Genomic DNA, 21103 nt, shown 5'->3' on the forward strand with positions numbered 1-21103 from the left:
TTTTTTAGAGCGTCCACCACAAATTCTAGATAGCTTCACATGACGTTTCAAAAGGAATCTCTAATTGTAAAATATTTACCATATTATAGTAGTTTTTCTTTTAGGAGGCTCCTATACATCAAACGAAAGATGGATAAGGCTATTACCTTCCGGTCCATTAATGACTCACTATTCATCTTCTCCGTCTCCGACGGCGGCCGGCGCCGTTCCGCCCGCCCGATCGTCCTCCGCTCGGCGAGCTCTCGCTGCCGCGCCGTCTACCGTTGCCGTCGAGCTCACCCTTCCCAACTTTCTTCACACCCCTACTGCCGGCCACTGCTCACCAGGGATCCAACCCCGGCCGGCTGGCAGCGCTCCTCCGCCGCGCAACTGAACCACTACCTCCGCCTGTCCTATCGCCACCCCCGACCTCCTCTAGGTCCATTGGAGCCTGCCCCGACCCCAAAAACCCAAACCCCTAAAGGCCGCCTCCTCTATCGCTGGCCGCGGCTGGCAGGGACCTTGCCGCCGCCCACTCCTCCGACCTCGGTGCACGATTTCCCGCTGACGAGCCAGCGACTGTGGTAGGCGGCAGGCGGGGAGCTTAGGATGGGAGTGGAGGAAGAAGAAGCGGATTCGACGGCTAAGACAGCTTGCGCGAATCTTGGAGCAGTGGAAGATGAGTTGCAAACTTTCTTGCGGAAGATGTACAGGAATTCCGTTAGGTGTGTCCAACCGTCACTCGGAGACAGCAAGCATTCGATTTATTCCGCCAATTAGATCAGAACCCAACAGCTCGAGTCGATTGCACTCAACTGCACCTAAACGGACCGAGTTGTCAGCCCAACTCCCTACTCAGACCCAACCAAGCATCTTACTACAGGCCACCGAACAAAATCTTACCTGGGCCAGAATTTGATAGCAAGACGACCTAATAAACGCACATAGCCTGTTTTACACAGGCTTGGGCTGCCCAGGCTATAAAATAGGCTACGAATGCCCTGGGCCGCAGAAGCTCCCCCTGCAACAAAACAAGTAGCGGCCCAATATGCTTTCTGTGACTTTGACTGGTCGGCTGTTGGCCCATTTGAGATTCTACGGTTGGTCCATGGACCCTTGAAAAATGATTCTTCTTTTTTCCCCTCGGAGAAAGAAAGAGAAATAGTTCGTACGTGAATAAGTGCTTCTTCAAACATTTCGGTCAAAATATTTTTGTAAAAATATGACAAAAAGTCTCACAAATTAAACAGGCACGCCAGTACAGTACCAAACACACTCACACACTGCAGAATAGAATCTTGCTGCTGAAGCTGGTGCAGCTGCAGGCAGCAAACATCTCGTTCCACCACGTACGAAAGCCAAAGCGATCAATAATCTATCAGCTCAGCTCACTGCTGGTTGACGACCCGGCAGTTCTCCCTGACCTCGCCTTGGTCGCCCGTGAGCGGGCTGAGGTTGCCCATCTTCACCATGGCCGCGCCGAAGTCCTCCCAGAACTTGGTGGGGTTCTCAGCGTAGTACTTGACCAGGTCGTCGGCGTCGCCGCCGCCGCCCTGGTAGAGCTGCTGGTCCGAGTGCAGCAGCGCGCGGCCGTGCATGAGGCCCTGGTAGTAGTCGGTGTCCACGGTGGTGGGGGTGTCGTCCAGCGCCGACAGGACGTCGTCGTCGTCGCCGGAGGCGGCCGGGCACCGCTCGTCCAGCGACGCCGCGTAGGCCGGGTCCAGCGTGTCGGTCTCGTTGTAGAGGCGGCTCCGGAAGAAGAGGCAGCGGGAGTAGCCCAGCGTGTGGCCGCCGGAGAGCACCACGAGGTCGTGCAGGGAGAGGCCGTGGGACTCGAAGTTGGCCAGCAGCGCCGGCAGGTCCATGAACGGGGTCGGGATGTCGTTGTTGGCGTCGTCGATGCTCGCCGTCGTCGCGTCGCGCCGGCCCAGGAGCACGTCGTACGAGGTTCCTCCCAGCTGCACGTACGTACAACCAATAATATCATTCAGTCAGTCATTGACTTTAATTAATTATATAATTAATAGTATATAATTACCGCGACGATGGAGTCACGAGCAGCTACAGCGACGATGTCAGCGCAGGAGACGACGTTCCCCAAGCAGACGGTGTTCAACGCCGACTTGATGGTGTCGATGACGTCGTAGCCCCTGACGGAGTTGTTGTTGGGCTTGGCCGTCTTCTCGCCGATCATGTCGTCGGTGTCATCCAGCAGGATGGAGCCGTCACAGCCCTGCAACATTATTTATATATTTTCAACATGTTGGTTGATGGTGGCGGCGTACGTGGCCGGATCAGCTAGCTGGCTGGCTGGCCACACACACACACTCACATTGACGAAGCAGTCGTGGAAGTGGAGGCGGACCAGCGCCGCCCCCATCCTGGGCTCCGTGAGGATGGCCGCGCCGACGAGAAGCTTGATGGTGGTCAGCGCTGGCGGGCACGTCTCGCTGTAGTAGTCGGCGGTGAGCTCCGCCGCCCCGAACGCCGCCGAGGCCAGGGCTGCAGCCATGACGGTGAGGTACACAAGAACGCCCGCCATTTGCTTAATTATATATTAATTTCCTGTTCTATAGCTAGCACGCAAACTGCTGGTGGATTCCTCGACGATCGAATGCGCTGCGCTGCGATGATGCTGTAGCCGGGATGAATGCTTATATATAGCTACGAGTGTGCGTGTTATGATCGAGCTGCAGCATTAATTATTGGCCAGGCGACCAACCAGTGCTTGTATACTGGTGATAGCACCTAATGCATACAGATCCAGGCTTTGTTCAGGGCTAGCTGCTTGTCGAGCAAGCAAGAGACCACTACGTTTCTTCTCCATCCATCTCATTCTCATCCATCGCGATCGACCAGCTTGTGCTTGCACGACCATATTGGCACTGCAACCGGTAGCAACATTTTCATTTCTTGCTAAAACTAGCTAGCTACCTACCTACTGCATGCATCCATGTGCCATCCACCACCAGACATATCCTGTTCCCATCGACGACTGTCACAGCTAGCTATAGGTCTGTTAGTTAACACGAAAAGAAACCATCCGAACACCATAGTTTATGCTTCTCTCCAACAGCTGGGGCTAATTTTAAGTGATCGTTATTAGGATCGCATAATAACTAACAACCTCTCTTTGAATTGGTGGCCATGTCAAAGAAGCAACCTTTAATTTTCTCTTTGAATTGGTGACCAATATATTACATGCTACCGTTACCTTGTTCCTAAAAGTAGTGATCTATCTTTGCGATACTACTGCATCTTTTTCCCACCGGGCCTACAAGGTGCTGGTGGAAACCAATCCAACGAGCGCTGCTGTGTGTCAGTTTTGACAGCTTCTGAATTTTCGGTTGATCAATGTTAGTTTTTCAGTCGATTTTTTCATGTTGCTCTTCGAAGCAAAACTGGCCCTGTTTAGTTGGTGAAAAGTTGTTGGTTTTGGTACTTAGTACATTTCGTTGTTACTTAACAAATAATATCCAATTATGGACTAATTAGACTTAAAAGATTTATCTCGTGCTAACCAGTTAGACTATATAATTAGTTATTTTTTAACTGCATTTAATGCTCCATGTGTGTGTCCGAACATTCGATGTGACGGGTACTGTAGAAATTTTTTTATGTACCTCATCACCAAAGTCCTATCTGCTGGCAATACTATGGGTCTTCGTTTCATTGGCCAAAAAGAAACGATTGATACAATACATAAAAACACTCCCAAGAACAAAGCGTCATGCAAACCGTGTGGTTGTAGACGCTAAGCACAAAATTTTCCAGGCCGGCCGGCCGGGCCGGAAAGTTTTTAGGCCGAGGACAGAATACAGCAGAACGTACCTATTCTCTTGGGGCGTTTTCTTAGAATGGGCCGGTTGAAATACAGAAAGAGTTTTGAGGGCAAACAACCAACCTCCCAAAAGAAAATATTGCAACCTGACTGCCTATTTATTCACGAGCGTGTGTATCCAGGATTCCAGGCACAATAACGCTTTCCAGATTACTAGTGTGTGTTGCTTGGACTCTTTGGTGGCCTTTGGTTCGCTTGTTTTAATCCGTGTTGAAAATAGCAATACATACTTGAGAAGGTTCTAGAATAATTTGGAGATTGTAAGAGAGAGGAGTTGTCATGCTTTGTCAAGACAAGAATTCTCTAGGATTAGATATTTTGCATAGTTGGATGAAGAATGGCGAAACTTCTAGAGATGCATATTTTGACGAAACTTCTATCGCCCACGTCATCAACCTCGCCAGCGCCCACGACGTCGAAATTGCCGGCACCCATGTTCCCGGCGTCCAGCTCGCCGGCGCCCACGTCCCTGACGCCCAGCTGCTTGATTGTCGATCAAGCAAGAGACCATACAGTTTCTTCCCCATCCGTCTCGTCCCTCGCGATATGATCCACCAGCTTGTGCTTGCACGGATTTACCTACACATGCACATTGGCACTGCAACCGACATGTAGCAACGTTTCTTGCAGAAACTTGCTAGCTAAGCTACCAACTGCATGCATGTGCCATCATATCCACCACATATATCACAACTGGTCTCTTAGTTAACACGAAAAGAAACCATCCGAACACCATAGTTGTTTATATATATATGCTTCTCTCCAACAGGCAACAGCTGGTGCTAATTTGACTGATCGCTAGAATGGGATAACTAACAACCTCACTTGAGCGTATGGTGGGTACCCTTGGCCTGGACTGGATGGACTATGCCCTTAGCTTTGTTTGTGATTTGGTTTCATCCGATTTGCCGGTAGTCGATGTATGCCACCATGGTTAATAACGTAACATTGTACTTCTTTTTTTAAAATATTACTTTATCGATCAGGGCCATACATGCGTGAAATGACAGCTTAAGTAAATTATGATTTTCTTAATGGAATGTTGATTCCTTTTCTAGAGCCAAATTAGATTCAAACAAATTTAAATGGTGTGGAATCAAAATCTAATTTGGACTTTTGTGTGAAATTTTTTTATTTTTATTTCAGGTTTACTCCCTCCATCCTATAATATAAGATATTTTGGTTTGTTCTAAGTTAAAGCATAGTTTAACCAAATTCATTGATAAGAATATTAACACCTAACCAAATTTTCTTAAATTTAGACTCCTCTAATTTAGGGCAAACCGAAGTGTGTTATATTTATAGCTCTGCTCCGGTCGAACGGGATTCGGATGTACAGTTAGTTTTTTGTTTGCCAATCCCAGGTGTAATTTCAGGCCCAAGAAGCCCAACTGGCCCATATATATATACAATTCTTTCCATTTTGCAGCGTAGCAGCTCATAAAAGAACAGAAACTCAGCTCGATCCATTCGAGAAAGAAAAGTGCAAGGAGCGAGGAGGATCAGTGGGTGGTAGATCAATTGTCAACCGCCCTCCTCTCGCGCTAGTGGTGCGGCTGCCTCATCAGACAGACTCACGAGGAGGAGGGCGCCAACCAGGCGAACTGGCAGAGGACGCCTGGGCGGCGATGGAGGAGGATCCCATTCCCTCAGGCCGCGGCGGCAAAAATAACAAGCCGCCGCCGCCGCCGCCGCCTCCAAATTATATAGATGGACGTCGACGCCTTGTTGAGACTTGGGTTGGTTGTGATGCCGAGCGGATGCAGACGATGCGATGCCGATGGGAGGAGGAACAAATGACCATCGTTAAGTTTGCTGCAGCAGGCCGGCGGACGATCGAGTTGGAGAGATGTCGAATGTCGATGGAGCTCTGGGGCGACACCACAGAGAATGAACAGCCAAGCAGGACCTAGGCTTGGGACTTGGGCCATGCTATTACCGGTCGGGCGGCCCGTTATAAGGCTGGTTCCAACGGGGGTCGGTACTGACCCCCGCCGGTCGGTACCGACCCGGCTACCGACCCGCGCCGGTCGGTAAGTGCGGAAACCGAGAGCGCGGGGCGGTAGCGCTACCGACCGGCCGGGCGGTCGGTACCGACCGGCGTTGGAGCCGCGCGCGTCGGTACCGGCCGGTACCGGCCGGTCGGTACCGACCCGGCGTCCGGTCGGCTGCCACATGGCGCTCTGTGATTGGCCAACGGCTGCCACGTCAGCTAGCCGTTGTAATTAGCCGTTTTTGACCGTTTGAACTCCAAAAAATTCGAAAAAAATTCCAAAAAATCACAAATTTCGTCCCCAACTCATCTATAAATAGAGAGGGCTGGTTGGAGCTCATTCCACACCTCTCACTCCCCATTTCACTCACTTCCTCACCCACGCCATGTCTTCTTCGAGTTCAAGCGACGGGCTAGGCGATGCTCTCTTCGCCGTCGTTGAGGATACGATCACCGCGCTGAAGGCACAGATGGAAGCTTCATCCTCAAGACGGCGGGGTCCTCGTCGCTACATCCATCGTGATCGCGAAGACGCTCACACCAGGCTGCTCAACGACTACTTCACCGACAACTGTATCTATCCTCCCAACTACTTCCGGCGAAGGTACCGTATGCGTAGGAGTCTTTTCCTACGTATTACGGAAAGGTTAGGTGAATATTCTTCATATTTCACTGAAAGAGTTGATGCCACTGGACGTAGAGGTTTATCTCCTTTGCAAAAGTGTACTGCTGCCTTGCGCCTGTTAGCGTATGGCATAGCCGCAGATTCGATCGATGAGTACCTCAAGTTAGGTAAATCTACTGCTTTAGAGTGTTTAGAGAATTTTTGTGAGGGCATCATTGAGTGTTATGGGGCTGAATTCTATCGTCGGCCTACTGAGTCGGATCTTCAGCGTCTACTAGCTAAGGCAGAGGAGCGTGGGTTTCCTGGTATGTTAGGGAGCATCGATTGTATGCACTGGCAGTGGAGCAATTGTCCAGTGGGTTGGCAGGGCCAATTTACCAGGGGGGACATCAAGCATCCAACCATCATCCTTGAAGCCGTAGCCTCATATGACCGTTGGATCTGGCATGCCTTTTTTGGTGTTGCGGGATCCAACAACGATATCAACGTGCTCAATCAGTCCCCGTTGTTCACTGATGCCATTAGAGGACAGGAGCCCACTGGTGCGCTTTACCGTGAACAACCATGAGTACAATATGGGATACTACCTTGCTGACGGTATATATCCCTCGTGGCCGGTGTTCATGAAGGGCGTGCCTCTTCCACAACTGGAGAAGCATCGCTTTTTTTCAGAGCAGCAAGCATCAGTGCGGAAAGATGTTGAGTGTGCATTCGGGATATTGAAGAAGAGGTTCAACATACTCGCCATTCCCGGACGTTCTTACTCTCAACGTACTCTTGGGTTGATCATGCGTGCTTGCATTATTTTGCACAACATGATCATCGATGACGAGCGAGGCGGATCGTTTGACGAAAACTATGAGACTGTCACTTCTTTCGTCGGACCAGCGATGCCACTACAACGCACCGCCGAGTCTAGCAATTCGCCTTCAGAGAGAGGCCGCGATGACATCAGGGCAAGTATATTCACAGCTTCAGAGGGATTTGATTGAGCATGTTTGGAACAAAAATCATCATTAGATTTATGTAATTTTTTTATTCTTATGTAATTTCCTTTATTTTAAATTGTCGTGTAATTTTTATGTAATTTCCGAATTTTTAAATTTAATAAAATGAGGTTATTGTGTCCATTTAAATTATAAAAGAACGCGTTCTGAAATGGTTAAGTCTGGAATGGAAAAGCTGACGTGGCGCTGACGTGGCTGTGGGCTGAGGCTGCAGGCTCACTGATGGAGCGCTGGGGTCGAGTGGGCTGGCGAGAGCTGACGTGGCGCTGATGTGGCTGTGGCTGCGGGCTGGGGCTGCAGACCCACTGTTGGAACCAGCCTAAGACCTTTTAGCATGACGTAAAGCACCGCACCTAGAATTTTATCTTACTATTACTAATTGGAGGCTCCTTTTGAAGCCTCCAGGTGAAGACACCTATAATCCTAGGTGGACAGTCTAAAAATAGAGAAATCCTACAAATTCTCACAAAAATCAGAAACATCCGACCATCAATTCGGCAACTCTAATCATAATAGTCATTAGATTTGTTATCTTTTTTAATAAATTACTCACCTTTGCTATTATGAAAATAAACTAAAGTAACCCCCTAAACATGTATCTAAATTACCCACCTCTGCCATTATAAAAAATAATCTAAAGTAACCCCCTAATCTTTATTTAAATTACCCACTTATGCTATTCTAAAATAATATCAAAGAACCCCTAAATTTTCATATATATTATCCAATGATAAGATAATAAAATTTAAAATCAACCCCAAATCTGAAACAAAATTATGTTATTATAATAAAATCTTAAAGCGCATCAATATAAAATTCTAAATTACTATTCTTATCATTATTAATACATTATTTATGTTATTATTTATATAAACATATATACTAACCATAAGGTGTTTGTCACCATATATTTATGTACAAGAGAAGAGATAAGAATACCAATTTTCATGTTGTTCACATAGCTCAAACAAAGTGCTCAATTAAACACATATCAAACATATATGGAGGTGTGATGCAAAGTGAGAAAATTGTTAGTAACTAAACCTATCACATTTTTTATAATTATATAATAATAAATATGTATCTTTGCAGTACTTGATTAGAATATTTAATTGGTTAAAGAGAGCGTGATATAGATAATTATTAGATATCTCTAACTAGCTGTGCGTGAGCACGGGTTGATAGACTAGTTTTTAACAATTCATTTCCCTACGGTATGGTAGAATTTTGTAGGGAACCATGACACCCCGACACAATGGGTAGTATCTTCCCTGGTTAATTTGTCCCTACAAGAATGTTTGATTCCTAAGAAAATCAGGAGTTCCCTACAATTTTGAAACATAGCCCTAGGGAAATTTAATTTCCCTAGGACATCCTAGGGAAAGAAAATAATCCTGCTGCATGTAGTATTATTTTTACTAAACAAATAGATGCTTCCAAAACTATTGTAGGCACAAAGACCAACCAATTAAAATGACCAGATGCTTCCCCCATCACACTCACTCAACATGCATCATCATTCAAAATAAACTGCTACTTTAGTTTCTTCATGTGGTATACAAGTTTGAACCTAGCCGGCAACAAGTACCATACAAATGGCCTCTTAATTACATACGGAAGTTAGGCGCACCTTATTTTCGAATTTTGAAAGCGCTGGGCTTTTAAAATTTTCTAATCCATTGGGTCAGGACTAGCTAGCATCGTGCATGCATGCACATCGTGTACTACCCTGGTGCACGTGCACCATGGTGAAGCAGGAAAATACGAGCAGAATGATTAGAATTTGTAATGGACTACGTTGAATATACCATGATGTGCACTACCTTTATGTGGAGACTAGGGGCATTTGGGAGCGTTTCGTGGACCCATCCGCCCACAAAAAGAGCTCCCGCTCTCCCGAGAGCTCCCACAAAACAGACAAAAGCGCTTCACACTAGCACCCATTTGGCGGGGCTCTTGAGAGCCGGTGGAGAAGCCGTTCCGTTCCGAGCCTGCCAAAGAGGCTCTAGCTTCGCTCTGGGTACGGTACGGTGTCCTATACTCTTGTTTCTCCTAGTAGCAGGGGGATGCATGACGAGCTAGCACACGGCAATTATCTAAGCTGAGGTGAGCACGTAAGTTAGGCGCGCTATTATTCTTAGCTTGTTAATTACGTCGTATCGGTACGTACGTCCTGCAACTTGCAAGAGCGAGTCTCCGATCCAGTGCATCATGCAAGTCCACAAGAGGCAACTGTTCATGGTACGTGATCGCCTGCATGTGCGCTAGCCGGGGCCACTGCATGCAGAAACTTGCCCGTCGCGCGCATGTAATAGGCGTTGCATGGCTACCACCAGCCTATAAATACCCATGGTCGGGTCGATACGCTTCAAGGGGGGCAGCGCACACAGGGCTGATCAGAACATCCGCAGCTAGCTTAGCCATGGCATCCAAGTCCATGGCTTCCCCTGCGCTCCTCTTCCTCGCCGTGACGCTCATGCTTGCGCCTTCCGTGCGAGCCCAGGGACGGTCGCCACCACGGGCACCCACACCAGCTCCACCACGTGCCCCGCCTCCATCAACACCAGCTCCAACACCTGCACCCATGCGGGCACGGACCCCAGCTCCTACGCCCTCGCCGACCCGTGCTCCTACGCCTGCCCCGACCCGTGCTCCTACGCCTGCTCCTACGCCCTCGCCGACCCGTGCTCCTACGCCCTCACCGATCCATGCTCCGACCCGTGCTCCGACCCCTGCGCCGACCCGTGCTCCAACGGTCCAACCCCTGCTCCTACGCCTGCGCCGACCCCAGCCCTGACGCCCGCTCCAACACCTTCACCGACATCTCCATCGCCACCTCCTTCGACAACACCTCCACCGTCGCCGCCCCAAGCTGCTGTGTGTCCTGCCGGCTTCATTAACTTTGCCAAGTATCAGCTTGGCGTTCTATCGTTCGCTGTCAACGGCACTTTTCTGGTCCTTGTCAGTGAGTCGCAGCTTGACAACTACCCACCCATCCCCGCCAAAATATGCTTGTGCTATTTCTCAACTTACGACACCGTCTTGGGCGTAAAATCCCCCAACGTCAGGGGACCCCTCAAATGCGTGCAAGCCCGAACTGCTTGAGCAAGCATGCAACGCGCTCGTAGCTCGCACAACGCTAATGCATGCGCGCGCGTGTGCACATGTTTCCAAGCCATTTCCTCACACTTGCCTAATGATCGGGCCATTTACTATTACTATCATATATACTACAATCTAAATAAGTCAAGTGCATGCATCGAGTGTGCTAGCTTGCCGAGAATGACTCGTGCGTGTGTGACCCTGCTGTAACAAGAGTTGTCTTGCTCGTGTGTTGATTTATATGTTGTTGCATGTGAGCTCAAAATACTATATATACATATATATACCTGTCAAATGTTTCTTCTTATCAAGAACTTTCTAATACTTTGTGGAAGTAGGCCCACATGGCCTCACATTTGTGTTGGAAGTACAGACGCAACTAAATTATATCGTAGCATTGCGTTGGTATATAACTAACACACCATGCTAACTAAGTAAAACGAAATAGTTCCAAGGAAAATATTTAAGTCCTCTATTTCATAAAGAGTGCAATCCTAATTTTTTTGACAGATAGGTTATTGGTGGTGTGTCTTCATTTATCGAATATATACAACTAACTGCGGCAATAAATTAATTTACTGGTTTAGGATTGCACATCAAACTTGACCATTTAATTAGGCACTAATTAATTTTACTCTTCACATCAAACAGAAGGCATGGTGTCATACTCCTTCATTCTATAAAAGGTGCAATCCCATTTATAGGATGTCCTTTTTCAAACTCGACAATTTAATTAAGCACTAGTTAATTTTACTCTTTTGTAGGATTTCATTTTTAAATACTGGGATTGCACTTTTTATGGAACGGAGGAGTATGACATATCAATCCATGCCTCTATTAAATAGCATTATATAATCACTTCTCTTCTTGTAAAACATTTAATAGAGTAAAAAATATTACAGGAACTACAAAAGTTGATATCATTAAACATTGCGAAATGTATTATTCCGAGACCAAAGATAAATATGGAAGAGAGAGTAGTGATGAAAGGGATAGGAACAAGCAGGAATTCCCTACCCATTTTCGTGTCCATATTTTATCACCGGGAATGAGATAAACTGAAGGAATAAACATACCAAAAGAAACTAGTAAAGATAGAAATACTTCGGAAACAGATGGGAGATACAAACTTTAGCCGAGATCACATTTTTTTAATATGAAGTCCATGACTCACTTCACTAATCACTAATGCACTGCTGACCACCTATTATCAACCCTTTCTTTAATTTTTTAAAAACTATTTAAATTTTTCGATACCTCGACACTCGTCAGTTTGCTTTCTGTAGCAAAAGGCCAAAAGCCGAAGAAAAACATGCAAAGTGCACGGATGCAGCCTGCAGGAGGCGGCAGCAACGGCTATCAAACGGCTACAATTTACTGTACCACCCCACCGGGTCAACAATCCCATCCCATGGCGATAAATCCAATTCTTGCTCCGCCATGTGTGCTTCCACTGGCTTCGATTCCTTTGGCTCTCTCCGTCGTCACCCCACAAAGCCCCCACAGAACCCAAGAAAGACGAGTCCCCATGAACGGCGAGCCCGAGCCGCAAGATTTGGCTCCGCCCTCAGCCGCCGGCGGCCTGGAGGCCAGGGCGGAGGTCGACACCTCGGCGCCCTTCAAGTCGGTGCGGGAGGCCGTCGACCACTTCGGTGGCAGCGCCGCCTGGAGCTCCCACCTCATCAGGCGTATGTTCGCGACCCCAAAGGTGACTCAATCTGACTTGGCATCTTGGCTCAAGAATCTTGCAGTTCATGCTCTGCTTGTGTATGCTGTGTATCGTGATACTGTAACTGTGGCTGAAGAATCTTTCATCTTGGCTCAATTGCTCGCTGCTCAGATTTGTGGGGAACGGCTTCAGAATCTGGGACTGATATTTGCTTTCTCCTTCGTTCTGCTGCACAAACAGGAGATTGAAGAACTGAACAATCTTGAGGAGCAGACCGCCCAGCTAGAGAAGGAGCTCACCATCAAAGAAAGGGAGACGCTTGATGTGCTGAAAGAGTTGGAGTCCACCAAGAAGGTGATTGCAGATTTGAAGCTCAAGGTACAGAACGAAGAAGCTTGTACATTTTCCATCACCAAGGGAGGACCTGCAGAAAAGCAGTCTGAAAATGTACTCGAACCTGAAGTGCGTATGGCTGACCAAGATGCACAGGCGCAGCAGGCTCCTTGTTCCTCAGTGTTAAAGGAGCTTGAGCAGGCCAAAGCTAACTTAAACAGGACCACGAGTGATTTAGCAGCTATAAGGGCCTCCATCGAGTCACTACAGAATGACATCGCAAAAGAGAGAGTCTTGATGCAGCGAAGCCAAGAGAAGGTGTGTGCCAATACCACATTGATTTCATCACTTGAGGATGAACTGGACCAGACCACACAGAAGCTGCAGACATTGAGGGATCTGCAGAGGAGGCGTAAAGATCCGTCAGACATCTTCATCGAGATCAAGAAGATGACGTCTGAGCTAGAGAAGCTCAGGAACACGGCAAACGCGTTGAAATCTGAAGCTGTTATGTTGGCTGCTGAAATTGAGCAGATAAGAGCTAGCATTGGCACTGCTGAGGTGAGGTGTCTTGCAGCCAAAAAGATAGAAGAGGCGGCGAGAGCAGCAGAAGCTCTTGCACTTGCTGCGATCAAGATCCTACTAAGCAATGAAGCTTCATCATCGGCTGAGGGTCTCCAGGGCGCAGATGGAGTGGACATTTCATTGGAAGAGTACTCTGAGCTTGCTGCCAAAGCTCAAGAGGCTGAGGAATTGTCAAGAAAGAAAATTGAAGCTGCAACAGTGCAGGTCGATGAAGCCAACCAGTCAGAATCCATCTCGCTTAAAAAGTTGGAAGAAGCTCAATTACAAGTTGATGAATGTAAGAAGGCACTGCAAGAGGCGCACAAGAGGGTGGATGCTGCCAACCGGGGCAAGATCGCCGTAGAAGAGGCACTTCATAAATGTCGATCTGCAACTGGACACAAGAGGCGTTCATTCCATGACCATCCCAAGTTCAAGCAAGCAGCACCGCGTTGCAAAGTTTCTCATAGTTTGGATATCATGGACGTTTCAAAGGGTTCCTTGAAGCCAACATTGTCGATCGGTCAGATATTGAGTATGAAGCTAATGGGGCCTGATGGGTATGACAAAAGTGTTTGGGACAATACACGTGAAACTTCTAATGTGTCACTTGGGCAGATTCTGAACCGAAGCCGTGCCGTTGTGTATAGCAGTGATGCGGCTTCTCACAAGAAATTCTCAGGAAAAAGGAAGAAGTTTGCGTTTACTGGACTCTCAGTTTTCTTGGCAAGGCAAGCCAAGAGCAAGAAGAAAAAGGAATCACATTAGAACTGCTAATGTCAACTTGTCCAGAAAAAGATATCCTTTGTAGTCTACCTAGCTAGTTGTTAACTTGGACCCGCGTTCATGTTCTTGTAATCTAGTACTGTTTGTAGTCTGCGTAGCTAGTATTTAACTTAGACCCTCTATTTGTAGATGCCTTAATCATTGATTTCTCGGTGCCTCCGTGTAATCTGTACTTCCGTAGCAGGCTAGCAGCTAACTATTGATGTTGCTGATTAGCAGTTATCATGTAGTACTATGTGAACATGAAATGTATCAATATCACTAGTAGTTGATATCAAGTGTACCTGAACATAGCGTTCTCTGATTTATCTCTCTTTTTTTAGATGGTGGTCTGATTTAGTTTTGCAAGTCCCTTCGTTTGGTGTTCTGAGATGGTTGGGATAAGATATCAGTATGGGTTATCTGATCATGTCATGATCCATGTGGAAGGAATGACCCAATACAATCAATAAATGCAGTGCGCTGTGTGTTTCTGGTTTCTAAATTGAATAGTAATGAGATTGGAAGTATAAAAAAAAAGTAATGAGATTGGGGATGGGCATGTTGGTTGCGCACTCGGAAGGTGGCGTGGTGTGGCCTCTGGTGGAGGAGAAAGAAAATCAAGGCTTCAGTCTATTACTATCAGTCACGGGATAGTTTTAGGTCGGTTTATTCTTGCCTTCTGGTTGTGTTGATTGCCGTGCACCCTCATGCTCTCTGAAGAAAAACGGGAAGGTTCCTTTCTGAAAAGAAGTTGAATAACGACACATTTGATTTGTTAATGTTTAAGTATATTTGATAAATAAGTTTAGAAACGCAGTATAAGCAAAAGAGTCGATCTGTTGGGCTACGCCCGCGCAGGTTCGAACCCTGCTGTAGACGCAATTTATAATACCTTTCTTGATCAATTATATTACCTTTTTTATTTGCTCTCTTAGTTAGTTTTGGGCTGGGCCTCTTGCTTTTTCCATTGTGAAGGTGAGCCTGCCCCGCCTGCTTTTCGCGGTTTTTTTATTTTTATATTTTATATTTCTGTTATTTATAAAAATATATTTTCGATTTGAAAATTTACAGAAATATACCCCGGCCGCCCCGCTGCCGGGCGGCAGGGGATTACCTGAAAAAAAAGACGAAAACAAATTGCAGACAGGTCCCTGGGAACCGGCAGCTGGGCGGCCGGCATTTTTTTTTTGCAATTTAGCCTTTTTCGCGAAATAATTTCACATATGTGCTTTTTTCTAACTTTTTGCAGAAATAGACCCTGGGGGTGGGCGTTGTAATATGTGGCGCCGAGATAACACGTCTTAGCGCCACAGATCACGGCGCCGAGGTGCCACGCACGCACAAGCAATCTAGTGAATCTTAGAACTTGCCTTAAATATTTTCGGACATTTTCAAAATACTAGAATGTTGTGAACCACACATCAAATATAACGATAAGAATTAAGAACAAAAAACTGCATTACACAATATAAACCATAGGAATTACATCATAATACAACATTAACGAAACACACATCAGACATGCAGTGGCATGACAGAACCCGTTGCAACTACAGTAAACAGATTCTGAACTAAGCTAACATGCCTTAGGTAATTTAGAAAAACCCAACAAACACAATGATGTAGCATGTGACTAGCAATAGGTAGTCCTAGTAGCCGTACCCCCACGTAGCAAACTGCGTTGAGCCTTCTCCGCAGTATCCACCCATTGCAGGTGGTGCAGGCGGTGGTGCCGGAGGGGCAGGGCCCTTCTTCTTGTGACAAAGGCAGTTGCAGTAAGGAATAGTGCATGGTTCATCCTGTGAAGCGGCAGCATTGCTGGTATCATCATCGTCGTCGTCTTTGTTACCCTCGCTCAATTCCTCGTAATGGTTTACCTTGCATTCCAGATCAAAGATCTTTATCTGGAGGTACTCGATGAACTTCTGAACTGAATCAATAGGTGCAGGATCGACCCATCTGGTAAAACCACAGTTTTCTGTAGCATCTGAAGACTGCAAAATAAATTTCATGTAAGATATCTCAACGAAGATAAAGAAATAAAGCAACCGAGTATTACCCATGCGTGTGGGCATTTGAAGAAACGCCGACCGCCATCCATCCTGTCGGTGCACATCTGCACTCAGCAGTCCTCACCATGTCTGCATTTTGGCCACGGTTATCTACGGTTATCGTATTGTCGTAGAGGAGTTTCATTGGTAAAATCACTCTTGTGCTGTGGCGGAAACTCAAACACTGGTTCCGGAAAGGAATCAGGTCCAAGAGGCCCCTCCCATATTATGGGGTCTCCCTTTCTTCCCCATTTTCCTTTCCCAAAACCGTAGTAATTCTTCCCGCTAGACCCACCTCCAGACATTGGGTATACAATGAGCTTTGTTGTTTGAGTGCTGCTGGGAGTTCACAAACTTCGGAGTATTTATAGGCGCACAAAGGTCTGATACCCGGAGTGTGGAGTGTAAATGGACCTGAAAAGCCTACATGACAACACAGTGAAGAGGCTAGCTGACCGAACACTGAAAAGGCTAGATTCAATTATCGAACTGACTACTCAATGCATCTTTGTGCATGCAGAGCATCTAAGTGCATGCAGATTCACAGCACTGCATCGCTGCCGCTCGGTCGATCGTGCCTAGATGCCGCCTTCTCCACTACACGCCACAGACCTTCGCTGTAGAATGACAGTTCCGTCGTCCTCGCCCGAGAGACTGCTTTGAATGTGAGCTGGTGTGGTTGCCGTGTTGTCACATCTTTTTGAAATGGTAAAAGGGCACTATTATTGGGCTGTCGTCTTTTGTCACGTTTGTCTGGGCAAACAATGCGACATATGCGAAACCCGTGATCGCCGTGCTAAGCAGTGGCAACCTGTGATCTCGTACTCGCAGATAGATACACTATGGTCCCTATTTTGAGCTATACGAGCGTGTCACGAAGTTTACTCTGTATGCGGTAGTCGTCATCATCGTCGGCGGGATCTCGGCCGCTATCTCCTCCCGCATCTAACTTGTCCTTCATTAAATCACGGAAAAAATTCGCAAGAGATTCCCTTATTTCACGAGCATTATGGAACCCACAAACATAATAAATTCACATCAATAATATCTATAGAAACAAATGACAAGTAAACTACCACAATCATAAACAATCATAATCCGAACAGTAGAAACAGTCCCTAATGCTGCCGGAGAAACAAGTGGAAACAACTAATGACCCCTACCATTCCGACCTCTCTTACGTTGTGCGTGTACGTGATCTGTAGGGTAGCTATGATGTTCCGGTGGCCCCACATTTCTGGCAGGACGGCGTAACTGAGCCAGAGGTGTATGCAAGCTGGGATCATCTTCCTGGGTAGGCGTAGCAAACAACCGTGTAAACTCGTCCAAGGAGGTCGCGGCGTTGTCTTCAGACCACCCTACAGATCACAAAAAAAAATTAAGTAACATTCAAAAGGTGAATGCAATTCCGTACAAATTATTGTACGTACCCTGTGTTGGAGGAGGTGGTGGTGGTGGATAGGAAGAAGCTCCTTCATATGTTCCTGGTGACGGCATTGGGTGATACGAAGACGGCCCCGCTCCGGTGAACTGTTGTGATCCTGAGTATAAATAATAATGTATGAGCCTTCGACCATAAAACATAAGCAAATAAAATTATGCACCACATATTTACCTAAAGTCCCTCCAGCATGTGGCATAGAGGTAAACTGGGTTCCATGAAATGGAGCCCCTTGCGAGGCATCTGGCCCTCCATAGGGCTGAGAACCGGGGTACCCGTACCCTGTGTGGAGTCGTATTTAAATAATGCATATAAACATACGGATCGGTAAATATCACACCATACCTTCTGCCTGTCGGCGGTATAAGGGAGGCTGCTGTCATGCGGGACCACAAGGAACCGACGTCGACGCTTGCGACAATCCGTAGGAATCCTCGTACTCCGTCCGCGTACCAAAGGCCTGAAGCATATCTCGGGCTCTATCACGTTGAGTGGTCCAAGCCTCGAGTTGTGCCGGCATGCTCATCGTAGACCCGTCATGAATCCTCATTACATTCAGTGAGCAATCTAATTCAAGCAGCCTGCATGCCTCGAACTGCAACCAAAAAAACTTAGTATACAAATATTAAAAGATCGAAAATGCCGTCAACATTTACTCACCACCCCAGCTAATGCCTCATCCCTGTGTCGTGCATAGCGATCCTGCGAAGTCGCAATATGCGGCTGTGGATGCATGTCAACATACGTCAAACGGCAACGAGTCTTCGGTTCGTACCAGGTCAAGTACGCCCGAAACGAAGGCTCAATGTGTGGACCGGTATCCTCAGCCAACTGCTCGTCTGCATCATCCCACGCAGCCACCCATGGTTGTAATCTAGTGACCCACATTGTCGAGAAAGGATGCCCAGCTCTTGATAAACTGCACGTTAAATAGAAATTAGTTTCACGTTATTAGTACATGGGTGCTCATACATTTTTGTTACCTATGATCGTGGCGCTGAACACGATCCAACGCTGAAGACACAGGGAAAGACTGGCGTCGATCGAACTGCCTCATGACTCTATCCGGGCAGTGGGCCTCAACTGCAACGTCGTACACCAAAGCTGCAGTAGTCATCCATAGGACCTGGTCCTGTGTGCACACCGAAGATATCCCCAGCGGTGCACGTGCGGCTATAGTCGAAGGACTGTATGGCTCCCACACAATGTCTTCTGGGGTCAATCGATCAAATTCGGCAACAAACTCAGGATAAGACCACCGGGTCTGTACATGTGCCCATGTTTTCTGCAAAAATAAAAATTATGTGTCCATAAGAAAGGTATTGAGGGAACAATGTATGACCATAGTACGCATATAATATAAATTTTTATCAGGTCCATACCTGTCGAGAGTACCAGAGAGTCCCCATGGTGGGTCTGTCGTCCTCTATGTCACCGTACATATCCGGCGTGTACGGTGACTGGTCAATCATGGGACGACCGATCGCAATCCTCTCGTAAGACCAAAGCTGTAGCAGAATTGGGCATCCCGTTAGGACAGCATTCCTATCATTCTGCCGTGATGCCTTGCTGAGTCCACGATATGTGCATGCAAGAGCCGCTGAACCCCAACTATATAAGGGTATGGCATCCTCATCTGCATCGGCGATCTCCTGTGTGTATGGCAGAAGCACCCTATCCACACAGTGCCCGTGTGAGTTGTTGAACAGGATGTACCCAAATAACCACAGCAGGTATGCCTCGAGTGAGTCACGCTGTAGTCATCAGCATGGGCTGCCAACAGATCCGGCTGCAATGAAGTATAAACATTGAGAATAAGAAACACATGAGTTATTTCAAAGCCATAAAATACATCAACACATTATTTTGTACGAAATTATACCTGAAACTGTAGGAGCCATGACTTGGAAGGGCCTTTCGACTGTGGGTGCTCATTGAAATCTTCAGGGTCAATCATGGTGGCAACACCTGCAAAACGTTCCTCAAGATCCTCCAGCCACGTAGAAGGTACCACGCGAGGCCTGACAGCGTCTCCGGTGATAGGAAGACCAAGCAGCATCGCAACGTCCTGCAGGGTCGGTGCCATCTCCCCACAAAGGAGGTGGAATGTGTGTGTCTCAGGTCTCCATCTGTCAACGAGAGCTGAAAGTCGAGACCTGTCTAGCTTCACCAAAGCACTCTCAGCAAGACGAGCCACTGTGAGAAGACCTGCCTCGCTCAGCCTGCATCATACAGTGCTCAAATGTTAATACATTATATAACGAAATGTATAACGGATAAAAACAGAAAATATACGACATATCACCTGGGCACCCATCGTGGGTCTACAGCAACCAACTCTGCAGGTGGACGTGGACGTAGCACGTTTAGTTCTTGGTGCTGAACCTTCGCAATGAAGGACCGGTGACCCGAGCCTATTGTTGGGTCCAGCAATGCAGGAGTAACCCCGGCCATACCTACCACGTAAGATCAAAACAATACAATACAATCACACACATCTAAATATTTCTAATATTTCCTTATATTTCCTAAATAATTTATAAGATTTTCTAACCATTAATAATAATTTCTAATATTTTGTAACATTTTAGAAATTTTCTAATATTATCTTGCAATTTTTAAGATTAATTAATTAGATTGCTAATGTACTATATCAATGCTAATCACTACAATTAACTACACCTAAATGTACCACTAATCAATCCTAATAATAATTAAAATGATTACTAATCTACTGTTTCAACAAAATAGTTTCTATAATTTTTTATAATTTTCTAGCATTCTCTACAATTTTCTAACATTCTCTACAATTTTCTATAATTTTCTACAATTTTCTAACATTTTCTACATTTTCTACAATTTTCTAACATTTTCTACAATTTTCTAATATTATCTTGCATTTTCTAATACTTCTCTAACAATTTTCTAGTATTTTCTAATACTAAATCTAACACTTAATGTATTATATCAATGCTAATCACTATATGCAAATGCACCTAAATGTACCACTAATCACTCCTAACAATAATTGAACTGATTGCTAATCTACTGTTTCAAAAAAATAATTACAACATAATCTATTTATAAAATATGGAAAATTTTAGTTATTTAAAATCGCCGGCTTGAAAATCCGACAGGGCTTCGCCGCTTTGCCTCTCTCTCACCCCTCCTCTCCCTCCCTCTCTTTTCTTTTTTCTGGATTTTTAGCAAGGCAAATGAGGGGGAGGGGCAGCCAACACCCTTATATAGGGGTGGGGGGCCGGCAGCCCCCAGCCGGGCGGCTTGGGAGGCCGGCCGGCTGCCGGCCGGCCGGTTCCCAGGACCTGTCCATAATTTGTTTTCCTCTTTTTTTGCAGGTAAGCCCCTGCCGCCCGGCAGCCAGGCGGACAGGTCCCGGCCGCCCGGCAGCGGGGCGGCCAGGGTATATTTCTGTAAATTTCCAAATCAAAAATATATTTTTGTAAAAAACAGAAATAAAAAATAAAAAATAAAAAAACCGCCTGCTTTTCCCATCGTGGGCCTCTCTCAGTCCTCATAATGTTGTGCCGCTGCTTTCGTTTTTTTTTAAGTGCATCAGTCAGCAATCACGCATACGCATGCAAGAAGCAGCATCGCATCTTTGGGCATCAATGGTAATCGTGTGCGTGCCAACTTCTGCTCTCGACTCGCGTCGCCGAGGAAGAGAAACGGTTTAATAATTTCCAAAAAAAAAGGGAAGAGAAACTGGTGT

General features: G+C 46.5%; 3 protein-coding genes and 1 long non-coding RNA gene across 4 annotated transcripts; 2 read left to right on the plus strand and 2 right to left on the minus strand.

Annotated features, from left to right (window-relative positions):
• Window positions 1-1152: 1152 nt before the first annotated feature.
• LOC120694842 (cationic peroxidase 1-like) lies at window positions 1153-2610 on the minus strand. Its single transcript, XM_039978140.1, has 3 exons — window positions 2312-2610; window positions 2018-2212; window positions 1153-1937 (listed from the first exon to the last, which is right to left on the minus strand). The coding sequence occupies exons 1-3, from the start codon at window positions 2519-2521 to the stop codon at window positions 1368-1370; spliced, it is 975 nt and encodes a 324-aa protein (XP_039834074.1). The 5' UTR covers window positions 2522-2610; the 3' UTR covers window positions 1153-1367.
• A 3589-nt stretch (window positions 2611-6199) lies between these two features.
• Window positions 6200-10851, plus strand: LOC120695621 (leucine-rich repeat extensin-like protein 3). Its single transcript, XM_039978820.1, has 2 exons — window positions 6200-6417; window positions 9866-10851. The coding sequence occupies exons 1-2, from the start codon at window positions 6200-6202 to the stop codon at window positions 10548-10550; spliced, it is 903 nt and encodes a 300-aa protein (XP_039834754.1). The 3' UTR covers window positions 10551-10851.
• Window positions 10852-11944: 1093 nt separating this feature from the next.
• Window positions 11945-14184, plus strand: LOC120694843 (WEB family protein At2g38370-like). The gene is made up of 2 exons (XM_039978141.1): window positions 11945-12255; window positions 12457-14184. The coding sequence occupies exons 1-2, from the start codon at window positions 11959-11961 to the stop codon at window positions 13879-13881; spliced, it is 1722 nt and encodes a 573-aa protein (XP_039834075.1). The 5' UTR covers window positions 11945-11958; the 3' UTR covers window positions 13882-14184.
• A 3742-nt stretch (window positions 14185-17926) lies between these two features.
• LOC120696265 lies at window positions 17927-18416 on the minus strand. The gene is made up of 3 exons (XR_005684049.1): window positions 18357-18416; window positions 18034-18292; window positions 17927-17968 (listed from the first exon to the last, which is right to left on the minus strand). It is a non-coding gene; the product is annotated as an uncharacterized LOC120696265 (long non-coding RNA).
• Between the last annotated feature and the right edge of the window lie 2687 nt (window positions 18417-21103).

The sequence above is a fragment of the Panicum virgatum genome, chromosome 2K, assembly GCF_016808335.1.
Source record: "Panicum virgatum strain AP13 chromosome 2K, P.virgatum_v5, whole genome shotgun sequence".
Taxonomy (NCBI): Eukaryota; Viridiplantae; Streptophyta; class Magnoliopsida; order Poales; family Poaceae; genus Panicum; species Panicum virgatum.

Excerpts from the sequence above, each read along its gene's own strand:
- LOC120694842 (XM_039978140.1), bottom strand. The coding sequence starts at position 2,521 with ATGGCGGGCGTTCTTGTGTACCTCACCGTCATGGCTGCAGCCCTGGCC. Across the intron at positions 2,213-2,311 it reads TCCACGACTGCTTCGTCAAT|GGCTGTGACGGCTCCATCCT; the intron begins GTGAGTGTGTGT and ends ATAATGTTGCAG. Across the intron at positions 1,938-2,017 it reads CTCGTGACTCCATCGTCGCG|CTGGGAGGAACCTCGTACGA; the intron begins GTAATTATATAC and ends ACGTACGTGCAG.
- LOC120695621 (XM_039978820.1), top strand. The coding sequence starts at position 6,200 with ATGTCTTCTTCGAGTTCAAGCGACGGGCTAGGCGATGCTCTCTTCGCC. Across the intron at positions 6,418-9,865 it reads CCCAACTACTTCCGGCGAAG|CCATGGCATCCAAGTCCATG; the intron begins GTACCGTATGCG and ends CAGCTAGCTTAG.
- LOC120694843 (XM_039978141.1), top strand. The coding sequence starts at position 11,959 with ATGGCGATAAATCCAATTCTTGCTCCGCCATGTGTGCTTCCACTGGCT. Across the intron at positions 12,256-12,456 it reads GTATGTTCGCGACCCCAAAG|GAGATTGAAGAACTGAACAA; the intron begins GTGACTCAATCT and ends CTGCACAAACAG.